Source organism: Emys orbicularis, chromosome 4, assembly GCF_028017835.1.
Source record: "Emys orbicularis isolate rEmyOrb1 chromosome 4, rEmyOrb1.hap1, whole genome shotgun sequence".
Lineage (NCBI taxonomy): Eukaryota > Metazoa > Chordata > Testudines > Emydidae > Emys > Emys orbicularis.
This window is the reverse complement of record NC_088686.1, coordinates 83814761-83828631: the sequence shown is the minus strand read 5'-3', so window position 1 is coordinate 83828631 and position 13871 is coordinate 83814761. Positions and strand designations below refer to the sequence as shown.

The 13871-nt window shown below is 42.3% G+C and overlaps 1 protein-coding gene across 1 annotated transcript in view; it reads left to right on the top strand.

Annotated features, from left to right (window-relative positions):
• CD44 (CD44 molecule (IN blood group)) overlaps positions 1-13871 on the top strand; it is a 152641-nt gene that overhangs the window by 43646 nt on the left and 95124 nt on the right. Inside the window, exon 2 of the mRNA XM_065403321.1 lies at positions 5633-5721. Within this exon, the coding sequence (XP_065259393.1) occupies positions 5633-5721 (89 nt within the window). The remainder of the gene's footprint in view (positions 1-5632; positions 5722-13871) is intronic.

The following is a 13871-nucleotide window of genomic DNA, read 5'->3' as shown; positions in this document are numbered from 1 at the left end:
TGCTCCCAATCTAAGTCTGTTGATCTTTAGGGTATGCTACAAAACTTTCAGAAAGGAAGGGCATACCTAAGAGCTGGCGTGGATGGATGGGGGAGTCTGAGAGACTGGGTAGTGGCTGTCATGAAGATTTTTTTTCCCCTTTGCTGGGTGAGAAAATTGCTGTGTTAGCATGTTTTCCTTAATTGATGTGTATTTCCTAAGATCTCTCAAAGAGGCCTAAACCTTTTGTATAGGCTTGCTTTAAATAAAATGATAATAAACAAAAATACAACTATTGAGCAATGAAAGTCAAGAGAGGATTTTGCCCAGTGTAGTATATTGGTTTCTATGTATATTTAATGACAACCCTGGATTTGTACACTCCCAGTATTTGGGAAAGTTTGGCTCTAAATCTAGATTGGGACAGAAAATATTATATTGCCTCTATATAAATTCATGGTACACCCACATCTTGAATACTGTGTGCAGATCTGGTTGCCCCATCTCAAAAAAGATATACTGGAATTGGAAAAGGTACAGAAAAGGGCAACAAAAATGATTAGGGGTAAGCAACAGCTTCCATACGAGGAGAGATTAATAAGATTGGGACTTTTTAGCTTGGAAAAGAGACGACTGAGGCGGTATATGAAAGAGGTCTATAAAATCATGAATGGTGTAGAAAAAATGAATAAGGAAGCATTATTTACCCCCTTCACATAACACAAGAACCAGGGGTTAACCCAGGGCTGGCCTTACCATGAGGCGAACTGAGGCGGCCACCTCAGGTGCCAGACTGGGGGGGCGCCACTAGGACCCAGAGTGTAGAAAATTGTGTCTGCTGCTGGTGCATATGTATTCTCTCTGCTCTAGATACACAGAGATAGTGGAGTGCTGTGCTGGAGGAAGGAGGGCACAAGAGACAGAACAGGCAGGCAGAAGAAAAGATGAGAGGGGATAACAGAAAGCAGCAGGAGCTGCAGGGAGAGAGAGGAGGAGGAGCCTCTTATGTACCTTCCTAGCACCCCCAGGAGCCTGGACTGATTAACACCAGCTTCTCAGGGAGCTTCCTGTTTCCTGCTGCTTCCCTGAACCCACTTGAGAAGAACAGGCAGTCAACTGAAGTAGTAGGAGCCAGTTAGGCCTTAAGACGCTGATATCTTCCCTCACTCAGGCCCTGCTACTGGCCTGCTTATTTGTCCCCTTCATTTGAGTGTTGAGAGTCACTATAGCTGGCACAGAACAGCAGTCATGAGTGAAAGAAGAAAATGCCCCTCTGGGGCAGCATTCAGAAAAAGAAAGAAAGCAAAGGAAGCTTTTCTATCTAATCAGGAAGGAGCTTTCCTGAAATACATAAACACAAATGCTCATGGTGAGCCCTCCGGCCCCAGTGAGGATGTGAATGGGGAGGAAATGCCTGATTTTCCAGTTAGTCAGAGTGCAGGTGACCTGGCAGCTACTGCAGCATCCATATCTCCATCTCAAATGGATGTAACCATGCACATTCCTGAAGAAAAGTGTAGATCAGAGAAGAGTGTGGTGGAGGCGCAAGAAACAGCTGCTGCTGAGTTTAGTTCCTTAAGTCTAGATGATCCAGGACTGTGGACCCACTTGAACAGTAGCCTGAGGGACTTCCTTGTACTGCATGGACCAAGCAAGTGAAAAACTTCATGTTCCCCAAAGACAATGAAAATAGAAGTTTCCATCCAACACATTACTGGTGTGAAATCCCCAATGGTGACAAAGTGGAGAGGCTATGGCTTATGTACTCAAAAACCCAGAATGCCGCATACTGTTTTGGTTGCAAATTCTTCCAGTCTAATGTTCCAGCCACATTAGGTTCTACAGGAACAAAGGACTGGAAAAATCTGGCTAGAAAGCTGGCATGCCATGAGAAGGCAGCAAATCACCAGAGAGCATTCCATAGGTGGAAAGAGCTTGAGATGAGACTAAGGTTAAAGGCCACCATAGATGATCAGCATCAAGAGAAGATTGCATCAGAGTCTCTTTACTGGCAAAATGTTCTGAAAAGGCTCGTTGCCATTGTGAGAATGCTTGCTACCCAAAACCTAGCACTGCGTGGCACTTCAGATCAGCTGTATGTGCCAAACAATGGAAACTTCCTTAACATTGTGGAGCTCATGGCTGAATTTGGTGCTGTACTCCAGGAGCATCTAAGAAGAGTCACCACCCAAGAAATGTACACACACCACTACCTTGGAAAAACAATTCAAAATGAGATCATACAGTTACTGGCAACAAAAGTCATACAGAAGATTGTGGCAGATCTGAAGTCAGCAAGATATTACTCTGTTATTCTGGACTGCACACCTGACATCAGCCATACGGAACGAATGACTTTAATGGTGCGTTTTGTAACAACAACAGAACCTAGTAAAAATGTCCCTGCAATGGTGACTGTCAGAGAGCATTTTCTAGAATTTATTGACATTGATGATACTACAGGACCTGGTATGACAAATGTGCTTCTTAAAAAGGCACGGGATAATCCCATAAGAGACCCCAAACAACAATTCAAAGTTGAATTCTTTAACCAGGTGCTAGATTGTGCAATACAGTCAGTTGAAGAACGTTTCATGCAGCTCAAGGAACACAGCAGTATATTTGGGATGTTGTATGATATTCCAAAACTCCTCACTATACCTGAAGAAGACCTACACCAGCAATGCAGGGCACTAGAGACAGTGTTGATACACGATGACATGCATAATATTGATGAGAGTGATTTAGGTGATGAACTGAAAGCCCTTTCAAGATGCATTTCAGCAGGATCAACTCCAAAGGCTGTTCTGGAATATATGTGCACAAATAAGATGACCACCCTCTTTCCAAATGCTTTTGTTGCTCTGCGCATACTTCTAACACTTCCTGTAACAGTTGCCAGTGGAGAACACAGCTTCTCCAAGCTGAAGTTAATTAAAAAACACATCTATGGTCCACAATGACATAGGAGAGGCTGGTCAGCCTTGCAACCATCTCAACAGAGCATTAGCTGGCCCAGACTGTGGACCTTCATCAGGAAGCAGTTCAAATCTTTGCAACCAAGAAGGCACGGAAAGCACCACTTTGATTATTCAAACAGATAAAAATGCCAGTGTTTACTATGCAGATAAGAAAAGTTACATTTGCTGTTTAGGCATTTGAAAGTTAAGTGTTACTTAAAAATTTTGGAACAAGGCATTTTAAGTTGTTAGTTCTCCTTTATTGGGGTAGGTAGCAGAGCAGTACCATGAGAGGAGTAGAACATGAAGAAGGCAGAATTGAGACCTTTCAAAAGTTTTGGCCCAAGCGAGAGGACATGGGGGCGTCATTTGAGCTCCCCACCTCAGGTGCCAAAATGTTGTGGGCCGGCCCTGGGTCACCCGATGAAATGAGTAGGCAGCAGGTTTAAAACAAACAAACAAACAAAAGGAAGTATTTCTTCACACAATGCACAGCCAACCTGTGGAACTCCTTGCCAGAGGCTGTTGTGAAGGCCAAGACTATAACAGGGTTAAAAAAAGAACAAGATAAGTTCATGGAGGATAGGTCCATCAATGGCTGTTAGCCAGGATGGGAAGAGATGGTGTCCCTAGCCTGTTTGCCAGAAGCTGGATGGGCAACAGGGGATGGATTACTTGATGATTACCTGTTCTGTTTATTCCCTCTGAAGAACCTGCCATTGGCCACTATTGGAAGGCAGGATTCTGGGCTAGTTGGACCTTTGGTCTGACCCAGTATGGCCATTCTTATGTTCTTATTGGGATCCGAACGTTATGACCATCTCTATAATGGGGCCAAAGCAAAATCCTGGGTTTGTATACCCCAAATGTTGAGTAGGTCCATTTCTAGATCTTAATATTGTAGCTTGAGCTCCTTTGTTGCACTCTGAAACCTGAATTCTTTACAAAATCAGTCTTAGGGTTGCAGACCTGTTATATTCTGACCAGAATTATCCTCAAACCTGGGAGAAAGATACTCATTTGAATGTTTGAATACATATTTTCTCTCATACAAACACTCACAATTACTCATACATCAAGGGTTATTCATACCCAATCACTCATGTATCAGCCCTTCTAGAAACAGCGGTGTTAGCTAACCTGACTGAAATGCATGCATTGTGTGTGCTTCCGTAGTTCATGTTAGCCAAGAATAGTATGTCATTTCCCCCCACTCTTTTTACACTGAGCCCGCATCAAGGAGTCTATTTTTCCTATCACTGGAAAGGAATATCTCTTCCCAAGGTCAATGGGAATTACTTTTATCCTGTGAAAGAAGAACAGGGCCCCAAGTTTTCACATTTCAAGGGTGGGAGGCCAAAAAAATGCTGTATACAGTGTGGCATGACTAAGCCTTAGAAAGCTTGAACATAGATAGGCATTCTCAGCATTCATTTGAAGGGCAATCTGCAAAGCACCGGCATTGTAAGGGATTACCCTTGTCTACCTAGAATTAAGTTTTGAGAAGCAGAGAGCAGGCTAGGTATGTCTCCATACCTAGCAATGGTCCTTCCTGTACACCAACATTTCTAACAAGGGAGAAAATAGAGGAGGGGGCATTGTATAGTCAATCTGAGTTTGTCAGCATAGGGAGGCACCGAAAGATTCTTTGGTCCCATTAAAATACTGCCAGCAAGAAAGAAATTTTCATAGTCTTAATATTTGGAAATGGAGGACCACAGCATTTCTGATGTATTGGATTAAAGTTTTTTAAATCCTGTGGCATGTTCTTCTATGAAATGTTTTAGGAAATATATCATCCCACCCATGTGACTTCAGGCTCCAAAATTGTTACCCAGCATATGCATGGCATCAGAAAAGTTTGGCCTTTGCTCCCGAAATGTGCTGTCTGCACTGAGAGTAATGAAGAAAATGTGAAGTTAGTGTGACAGTGAGATGTACTGAGGCTAGGGACGACTGCATGCCTTTGATTGAACATACTGTGGTATGAGAATCTGTTTTATGCCAGCTTCTGTTCTTTACAAGGCCTGTGGATAAATGGGAGGCTTCAGACAGACTCCAGACCTGCTGCTTTCTCTTAGTCTTGTTACAACCAAGCACTGAATCAGTGTATGGCTAGAAAGTGGAAAATGTTTGTCAAAGTGCCTGATCCAGCAAGGTGCTAATTGCATGGCACAACTCTGCGTATACTGTCACATAGGCGCCGACTCCGTGGGTACTCCAGGGCTGGAGCACCCATGGAAAAAAATCAGCGGGTTCTTAGCACCCACCGGCAGCCAAGTTCCCCCCCCAACCCTCTCCCAAGGGCCTCCCGTCTGCTGGTGACCCTGCCGATCAACTCCTCAGGTCAGCAGTTCCGCAGCGTGCAGTAGGCACTGGGAGGGAGCAGGAGGAGCAGGAATGGGGTGCACTTGGGGGAGAGGACAGGAAGAGGCTTGGTGGAGGGCGGAGCCTTGGGGGAAGGGGTGGAGTGGGAGTGGGGCCTGGAGCTGAGCAGGGGTTGAACACCCCCGGGGAAAATTGGAAGCCGGTGCCTGTATAGTGTCAGCCCGTTAAGGGAAAGGGATTGAAGAAAGGAGGGTATGGTTCAATTAGCAATTCACTTTCCCATTTTTGAGCACAAAAAAGAAGAAAGAGCATCAATAGCAAATCCAGTAAATGCATGTTTCAAATATTCTTCATTTCCCCCCTAGTACTTGGCCAAATGCCAATAACCCCTGGCTCTTCAGAGACCATAAAACAAAATCTGGAGGAATGTGAAGGATGCCATGTCCATGAGATGGTAAATGGTGTGACAGGTGTCCATTTCAGAGGCTAGGCAGGATAAAAGCAAAGTCCTCTTTTCCCAAGGACCTAAGTGGCCCATCAATCCTTCCAAGGAAAACAAGCAAACTACAAGTATCGGGGTAGCCATGTTAGTCTGTATCCACAAAAATAACAAGGAGTCCGGTGGCACCTTAAAGACTAACGGATTTATTTGGGCATAAGCTTTCGTGGGTAAAAAAGCCTCACTTCTTCAGATGCATGGAGCAAACTACAGGCAGCCTCAGTACTTGTCTAGACATAATGATGTTCCTGATCAGCTGGTCCTGACCAACTCAATGTGGGAAAACTCTTATTCTGGGGAAAAGAGTGCCTTGTTCCTATTTAGCTTAACCTACTCCGATTAAATTAAACAGGACCTTTTTAAATTAAAGAGTGACCACACATAGAGTTGGTCAAGTCCAGCTATTGAACTTTAAATTCATACCCTACCTTAATCTGAATTAACTTTCAAGTGTAGACAAGCCTTCAGATTCAGCTGGGCTATATTCTAATTGCTTTCATTGTATTTCAGCCTCAACACTGTGAGACTGGAAATCCTCATTGTCTGTGGTAAGAGCTTGGAAGAGCTGGTGCAATTACTGCTCAGGTTTGACAGGTTTCAGCTCTGGTGGCATCTGAGGTGTGGCATACTCTTAAGTGAATCATAGCATCACAGACATTACAGCTGGAAAGACCTATTAGATCATCTTGTCCATACTTCTGTAGGTGTAGCGTTATTCCCTGAAGTATGTTTTCTAGTGCATTGAGAGGCTGTCCCACAATTTAATTGACCTCATGGTAGGAAGATCTTCCTGATGATCAACCTAGATTTTTCCTTTCTATGAGTCTCTAAAAAATCCCCTCACAGCCTTGGGGAAAGAAACAAAAAACATTTCTCATTGCTTAGCACATGGCAAAGCCAAAATCCAGTACTGAATAGGCTGAAGTTATACCAACTCAAGCTGTGATCTTGTCAGGTCTTATAAATGAAGCAGAGACAGGCCTGGTCCACACTTCAATGGAAGACCTCCCTGGAAAGCCACTGGTAATTCAGGGAATGGTATTTGGGACTCAGGACTTGATTCTGCAAGTTGCTGTTCACTCTGCCCCAACTGTGACAAGGTCTGTGGATCCCAGATAGGTCTCATTAATCAGCTGCGGGTCCACCAGAAATAACCAGCTATCATTTTATTAGAAGACCATTATCATTGAACTCTGAGGGATCACCAACGACTCTAACCCCAACCCAGCAAGCCACTTAAGCATGTATTTGGACTATTCACATACTTAAATGCTCAGGGATGGAATGCTTAGCACTTAGAAAGTGTCTGTCTTCCTCCTTCATTAGAACTGATCCAATGGCTCAGTACATTGGAAAGGATAATGTACTAATGGAGGAGGGGTGTTTAAGTGAGAAGTCTAGGCCGTGATCATTAGAAGTCCTCTTCCATTTTGCACAAGGGTGGGTGTGTTTGTTAACCTAGAGTCTTGGCCACATTCCAACTCACGTAATTGCATACAGACTATAAAACTGTATCTTGTACTAACAATTGCAGAAGTTATTCTTTGCTTCTCCCCCTAAAACAGTGTTGTGTCAAGTACCTACCACACTCCACGCTAGATGTGGCTGCATGTCAGTAGTAGATGAGTAATCTCGCTTTACACAGAGTCTGGGATCCTTTAGGATGAACAAACCTATATTATTCTTATTTCTTTAGATGTACATGGCACTGTAAAATAGGTAAAATGGAAAGAAAATATAGCACAATGGCTACCTGGAATACCTGATAGTAAGAATGGAATTCACTGGCTTGAAACCTGGATAAGCTGGAATAGCCACAGCATAATTGTGTTTCTGGATGCATGTTACAGGCACTTGTACCAACTCCACTGACTTCCTGAAAGTTTCTCTTCCCACCATCTTAAAACTCATCCCACCCTGCTTCTCACCTAAATGACAGCCAAAGGGTTAAGGCATGCCATCTGTCATGTGGGATTTTGTACCCTTGGGGGGAGTTCATTCCTGCACTGTCACGCTTTCCATGTGTTCTGCCAAGGCAGTTATAGAATATCACTGGACTCCTGCTAACAGAATTTGCTGCACAATGTCCATATTTTGAAGCTGTGTGGCTAGCTCTTGGCTTCCTGGCTGAGATGGGCTTGTGGGCACTAGGCAGTGCTGCTAACTGTAGCTAACTAGTGCCAAACGATGACTCGCCTCCTCTCTCAGAAAGGGCCGTATGAATAAGTGGTTTAACCCTATCCTGTTTTGTTCCGGGGTCCTTAATCCATTTTGTATGGTCTGTTTTTCATGCTTTTAGAGAGCATCTTCCATTATCAGAACTATGGCATATAGAGTTCATTGTAGCACCAGAACTGATAGACTAAGAGGACTGTTTTTTTCCCCTCAGGGAGACTTTTCGTTAAATTCATACAGTAATTACATAAAGCAATCAGGGTGGCAACATGGTTAAATAAAGCAGTCTGGGTGGAGTACAATATGCCAGCTTAATCTTTTTGTATGTATAAAGGTCTTTATTCTAACGTCTTCCTCCAGGTAGGGAGAGAGGTTTTCTAAAAGATAGTGACTGCTATAGTTCAAAATGCTGTACAAACCTGAACTATTTAATCCTCCCCACACCTCAATGAAATACTTACAATAGGTAAGTAGCATTATTAAAGTCGAACAAATAACAGTAACTTATTAATCGCCACGTTCCACCTCTTTTTCTGCAAATGAAATATTCATAAGCAGATTGTAAATTTTTCAGGCACCCATTATTCATTTGTAAATTTCTTAGCAAATATTTTCCTCCATGCTAATAGCTCACAAGTAGTGGGTTGGAAAAAAAAAAGGGGGGATATGCAACCATCCCTGTTCCCCATGTTGTATTGCTTAGCTATCTAGGTCACATGATACTGTTTTTGTTCCCTGATTGGATGATTTACATAATTAACCAACAGGGGTTTTTTTTTGTTTGTTTGTTTTTTACAACTCAATAAAAAATGAAATTCACTTGATGGTTGTTGGATCATAGTGTTTCCTTTCTGTGTGTATATGTGCTGAATGCCTGTAAGCTCAAATGTCTGTAAAAAGCAAACCTAAAGGTTGCATCCACAATTGACTAGAGATGCATTTTCAAATTTAAATTAATATTCATAGGAAATATTTTCACTTGTTGCTCTGCTATAATTATTATCCCTGTTTACAGGAGGGGACCTGAGACTGACTTATCCAAGGCCATGCAGAGAGTTGATGCCAAAGCAGAAACTGGAACTCCAGCAATCCTGGCTCCTATTCTTGTGCAGTCCATTGTAGATCTGGAACTTGCCCTTCAAATTCAAACTAAATTTTAAAAGAGTTCTGCTGTCCCAGAGAACTAAGAAAACAACAAGACAGGTAAAATATAAGCTTCAGCTTCTATTGGCCCTTGAGAAGGACACTTACTATAATGGTGCATTGAAAGTGAATGAGGTATAGTATGTGGTTGAACTCTTTCCCATCATGGTATCATATTGCACAATGAGGTGCATTATGAGTGTTTTCTTCTCTTTCTGAAGTATCTGGCACTGGCTATTGTTTAAGGCAGGACCTTGGACTAGAGAGATCATTGATGTGTTCTGATGTGGCAATTCCTGTTTCTAAGATTAGTTCACCGTCTTATGATAGCATTCAACTCTCCCTGACCCCTCCACCTATTTCTGTCTGCAAAATTATGTGCAAAACTGTGGAAATTCCCTCCACTCGCATAATTTCATGTCCCTTGTTTTTCTGCCCACCCACCCAATTTAACTGTCTTTAGAGACGTCCACAATTATGCAGTTTTGTCTGATTACACAGTGAAAAAACTTCACTCATCAACCACGTTTATTTTCTCCCAGCAATTTCCGCATCAAATGAGCGCAGATTACAAATAAAAAGATGATTTTCTCACTGTCATCATTGCAATTTGCAAACTCAGACTTGGCTATAAGAACCAGGTTGGGTTCTTTCCATTTTGTGCATCATCTCCAATAATAACGGATGGGCCCCCGTCAACATCTCTGGAGGCTCACTGCCTTCTAGCTGGGCTTTTGGAGACACCAGTGCAGTCCCATTGCCCTCAGTGGGTTTTCAGAGGTGTAAATGATTAAATCTCTCATTGTTCCACAGGAAGGAATAGAATCCAGCTCACTAAATCTTAGCTGTGTTAACTCTGCAGGGCTAATAGGAATAAAAATCAGGAAAACCCTATTGTCACTAGAGTCAGCAGATCTGACTCTGAAAATGCAGAAGAAGCTGTTCTGGTGAGGAAGACGCAGCAATGCACTCGGATAGTGGATAGCAAAATGGATTAAGACTCAGGAGACCCAGTGCTGCTGGCCTGCTGGGTGACCACACGCAAATTACTTCATCTCCTTCATCTGTTGCCCCATCTGTAAAACAAGGATAATGATACTGCTCTCCTTTGTAAAGCACTGAGATCTCCCCTGAGGAAAAGTGCTATATAAGAGCTAGGGATTATTATTATTCTCAGAGGAGAACCAGACTTAACGCAAGAAGGCAGGCATATTTCCTCACACTAATTTACTTGGTAAAACATAACTCTTCCAAACCGGTAGTCTATGACTATGCTCCCCCCATATGCTATCTGTCACATGCAATGCACACGCCTGCACCTTCCGTCCCAATTCCCGCATGGAACCTGCTATTACCTTAGTCACTGAAAACAAACACATGCCTATTATGGTCTCTATAAATATCATGCTTTTCATTCATATTTACTCTGCACTGGGGTCACGTACTGATGGTTAGATACAGGTTGGCAGCCAAACTGCTATTGTGCCTGTTTATATACAGACTATGTATGGTTTAACAAGTTGTTTGTTAATGGAAAGGAAATACTTGAAAATTAATTCCTGCATGTTTGTGTTTGGTATACAACATAAATGTTGCTCTATCAGTAACAGGGGCAGCGCACATCCAGCATGTTACTGTGCAAAGAGTAACTGTCACACAGATGAATCCAACATGATTTTGGCTTCTGCTTTTTTAAAGTAGTAACATATTTAGTATTTATCACAGGCTGTGAATCTGACCATGCAATGCCACCCCTATTCCCACAGACAGAGAAAAATGTTCATGCAACAGATGAGCCACACACAATGCATGTGACTGGACAAAACCACACATTTGCCCCAAAACCTGGATGAACATCTGGCCTGATCCAAATCCCATTTAAATCAATGGAAAGACTCCCCTTGACTTCCAAAGGCTTTGGATCAGGCCCATACTGGGCAACCGAGGACAAAAAACACCCATTTGCACATGCAGCTAACATTTTGCATATGCAAATGTAGAGTTTTACCCATGCAGCAGGAATGTGTGCATTTGTTTGGCTCACACGTTGTGCTAGGACTGCGTAAGTTTGGCCCAACCATTCAAATACACAGTGTACAAAGGAGGAAGGGTAGATGAGATGAGAGACAGGACAGAGAGGTCTGGGATCAGGGAAAGAGTATGAGATGCGGGGGAAGAAAGAAGGGGAGGTAAATGGGCGAGGGCTGGAGAGACTGTGGATGAGGGAGAGAGGAGGGTCTCAGAGGAGAGGAATAGAAAGGGAAGTAAAGGCACGGAGGGAAGGAGAGAGAGAAGAGGGACAGAATAAGACACATTGAGAGAGAGAGACCCATATGTACATGTTCCACCTATTACTAAGCTGGAAAGGAAAGAGTGACAAGAGGATTGTGGCAGCTTATACACTGAGACATACATTTTCAGGTTCTCATTACTCCACGTCAGGCTTTCCTGAGGTGGCAGAGGGAATGATTCCAACCACCTACAGAGAGAGCTTATTCCTCCCCTCCCCCCCAAACTCCACATAATGTTGGCTCGGTTAATAACTAATGCATTCAATATGCCTCTGCTGCATGCTAGCACACACATCTGGCTTGTGACTGCATCTCTTGTGTGCTCTGTGTGGATCTCCCACTATGCACCCCTGTCTCAAACACACATGTAGGAAGTGGTAGATGCTGGGGAGATTATAAAGGGGGATGGGCAATCTGACTACTTCTCTGTGCAGTGCTGCAGGCTATATGGGCTGGCCAGGGACCAAATGCTTTGATTAAACATTAAACTTAAGGAAACTGGTGGAGGCACGTGTTCTAAAGTAGACGGGCGTTTGTAAAGTGTCCTTGACAATACATTTGAATATCTGAGGCCATTGTGGTCTTTGCTCTGTTCCAACTCGTGGTTGGGAGAACTGAGGCAAAGCAGCAACGCAGACTGAGAGCTGAGGAGGCTGAACATGAAGGTACCATTCTGGGTTGCTTTTCTTTTTAGAAGTAAACAACTGGGGGGGGGGGGCATTGTTCATCTTCCTAATTCTGAGCAGGACATGGGCTGTAAATTACATCTGGGAACAAAAGGTTGATGGGAGTAGAATTGGGTGCCCAGCTTCCAAAGGGAGTGCTTTGCCCTCAAGCCAAAAAAGCAGCTTCTCTAATTCAGCCCAGACTCTGTTATCCCCTCCCTGTCAGCTCCTGGAGCCCAAGGAAAGGTGCACTTCAGCAGGGTTTGCTACAATGAAACTTTAGGACCATTTCCATTACAAAACTTGTTTCAGGATTAGCCATGACCATTAAAGCTAGGCTGAAATTTAGCAAACAAGAGTTCAGAGTGGGAACAGAGGAGCAAAACAGATTAAAAAATACCCCTCTGTGATTATAGGTAAGGGTAAAAAAAGGTTTTGAAAATGAAACCATCTTACTCTGAATCACAGGACATCTTACTGTAAGCTAAGGTTCAGTTACAAATTGGGCACTGCAACCCACTTAAACAATGTTGTTTTTCTACTTTGAATAAAGTTTCACTGTATTCGGGATCACTCAAAGAGGGTTCTATTGTGCATCTACACTGTGTGTGTGTGTGTGTGGTTGGGAAATTATTTTTATTCCCACAAAAATGTCAACAAATATTTTTTCTTTGAAATATTTTTAGGTTTTGGTGCTAAGTGGAAAATTTTATGTTAAAATTGAAAATTTTTTGGCTTTCATTCTTTTCAACAAAATCTCTCTCTTTTTTTTTTTTAACAGACAGGAAATTTTTTGTTGCAAACATTTGTTTCATGGGGAAATTATTTCCCATAAATAAAGTCCACTTTGACTGAATTTTTTTGACAAACTCTAATATACACATTACGGTATACATCTTTATATGCATATAACACAAATACCACGGTAAAATCCTGACCCCATTGAAGTCAATGGGAGTTTTGCCATTGACTACAATGGGACCAGAATTTCACTCTATAAGAGGATCCCAGTGCAAATATCCTTTTTTTATACTGCTGTAAGTCACATACACAGTTTCACTGGAGGTCAAAAATATATCCAGAATCCATAATAATGGTTTTATCAGCATGAATTGGTGATGGCTACATTACTATGAATGATGAAACAAAGAATGAGTTATTCAGGTACTTGAATGAATGGTAAAACTTCTATAGTACTTGATACCCTTTTTTATTCTATACCATATTCCAGATGTTTTACAGAAAAATCATTTTAGAAAAGTTTGAGAGAGTTTAACATTTTTAGTTGTGTTATTTTTGATGTTTTTCTGTCTTTGTAGCCAAGTTCTTTTAGTGCCATGAATCCAACTGTACAGAGGACAGAGGGAGTAAAAAAATTCTAAGAAATATATTTTAGAAACCTCTAATATTTGCCTATAGAAATATCCTTTTGGTACCTAATACTTCCGTGGGACCAAATCCTCAATTCTGATAAATCAGTGAAGCGCCATCAAAGTCAATGGCATTGTACTGATTTACATCAGCTGAGGATCTGGCCCAGGGTTTTTATGTGCCTATGTCATGGTGCTGTCTCAGGTTAAACACAAGTGCTGCATGTTCCACTAAAACGGTAGGCAACTCCTTTCTCCGATGTCATAAAGCTCCCTTTTCTAGTCCTCTAGCATTGTGGACCCTAAATCTGAGCTAAATTGTGATCAACCTACGCCTCAGGCCAATGTATTTTTGGGGGAGAAATTCCACATTTGGGTGGAAAAGAAGGAAATAGTTTTGTGTCAGGTATTGTTTAAAAGCAACTGTTTGAAGCTGCTTAATAGTTTGGAATGTTAGAATA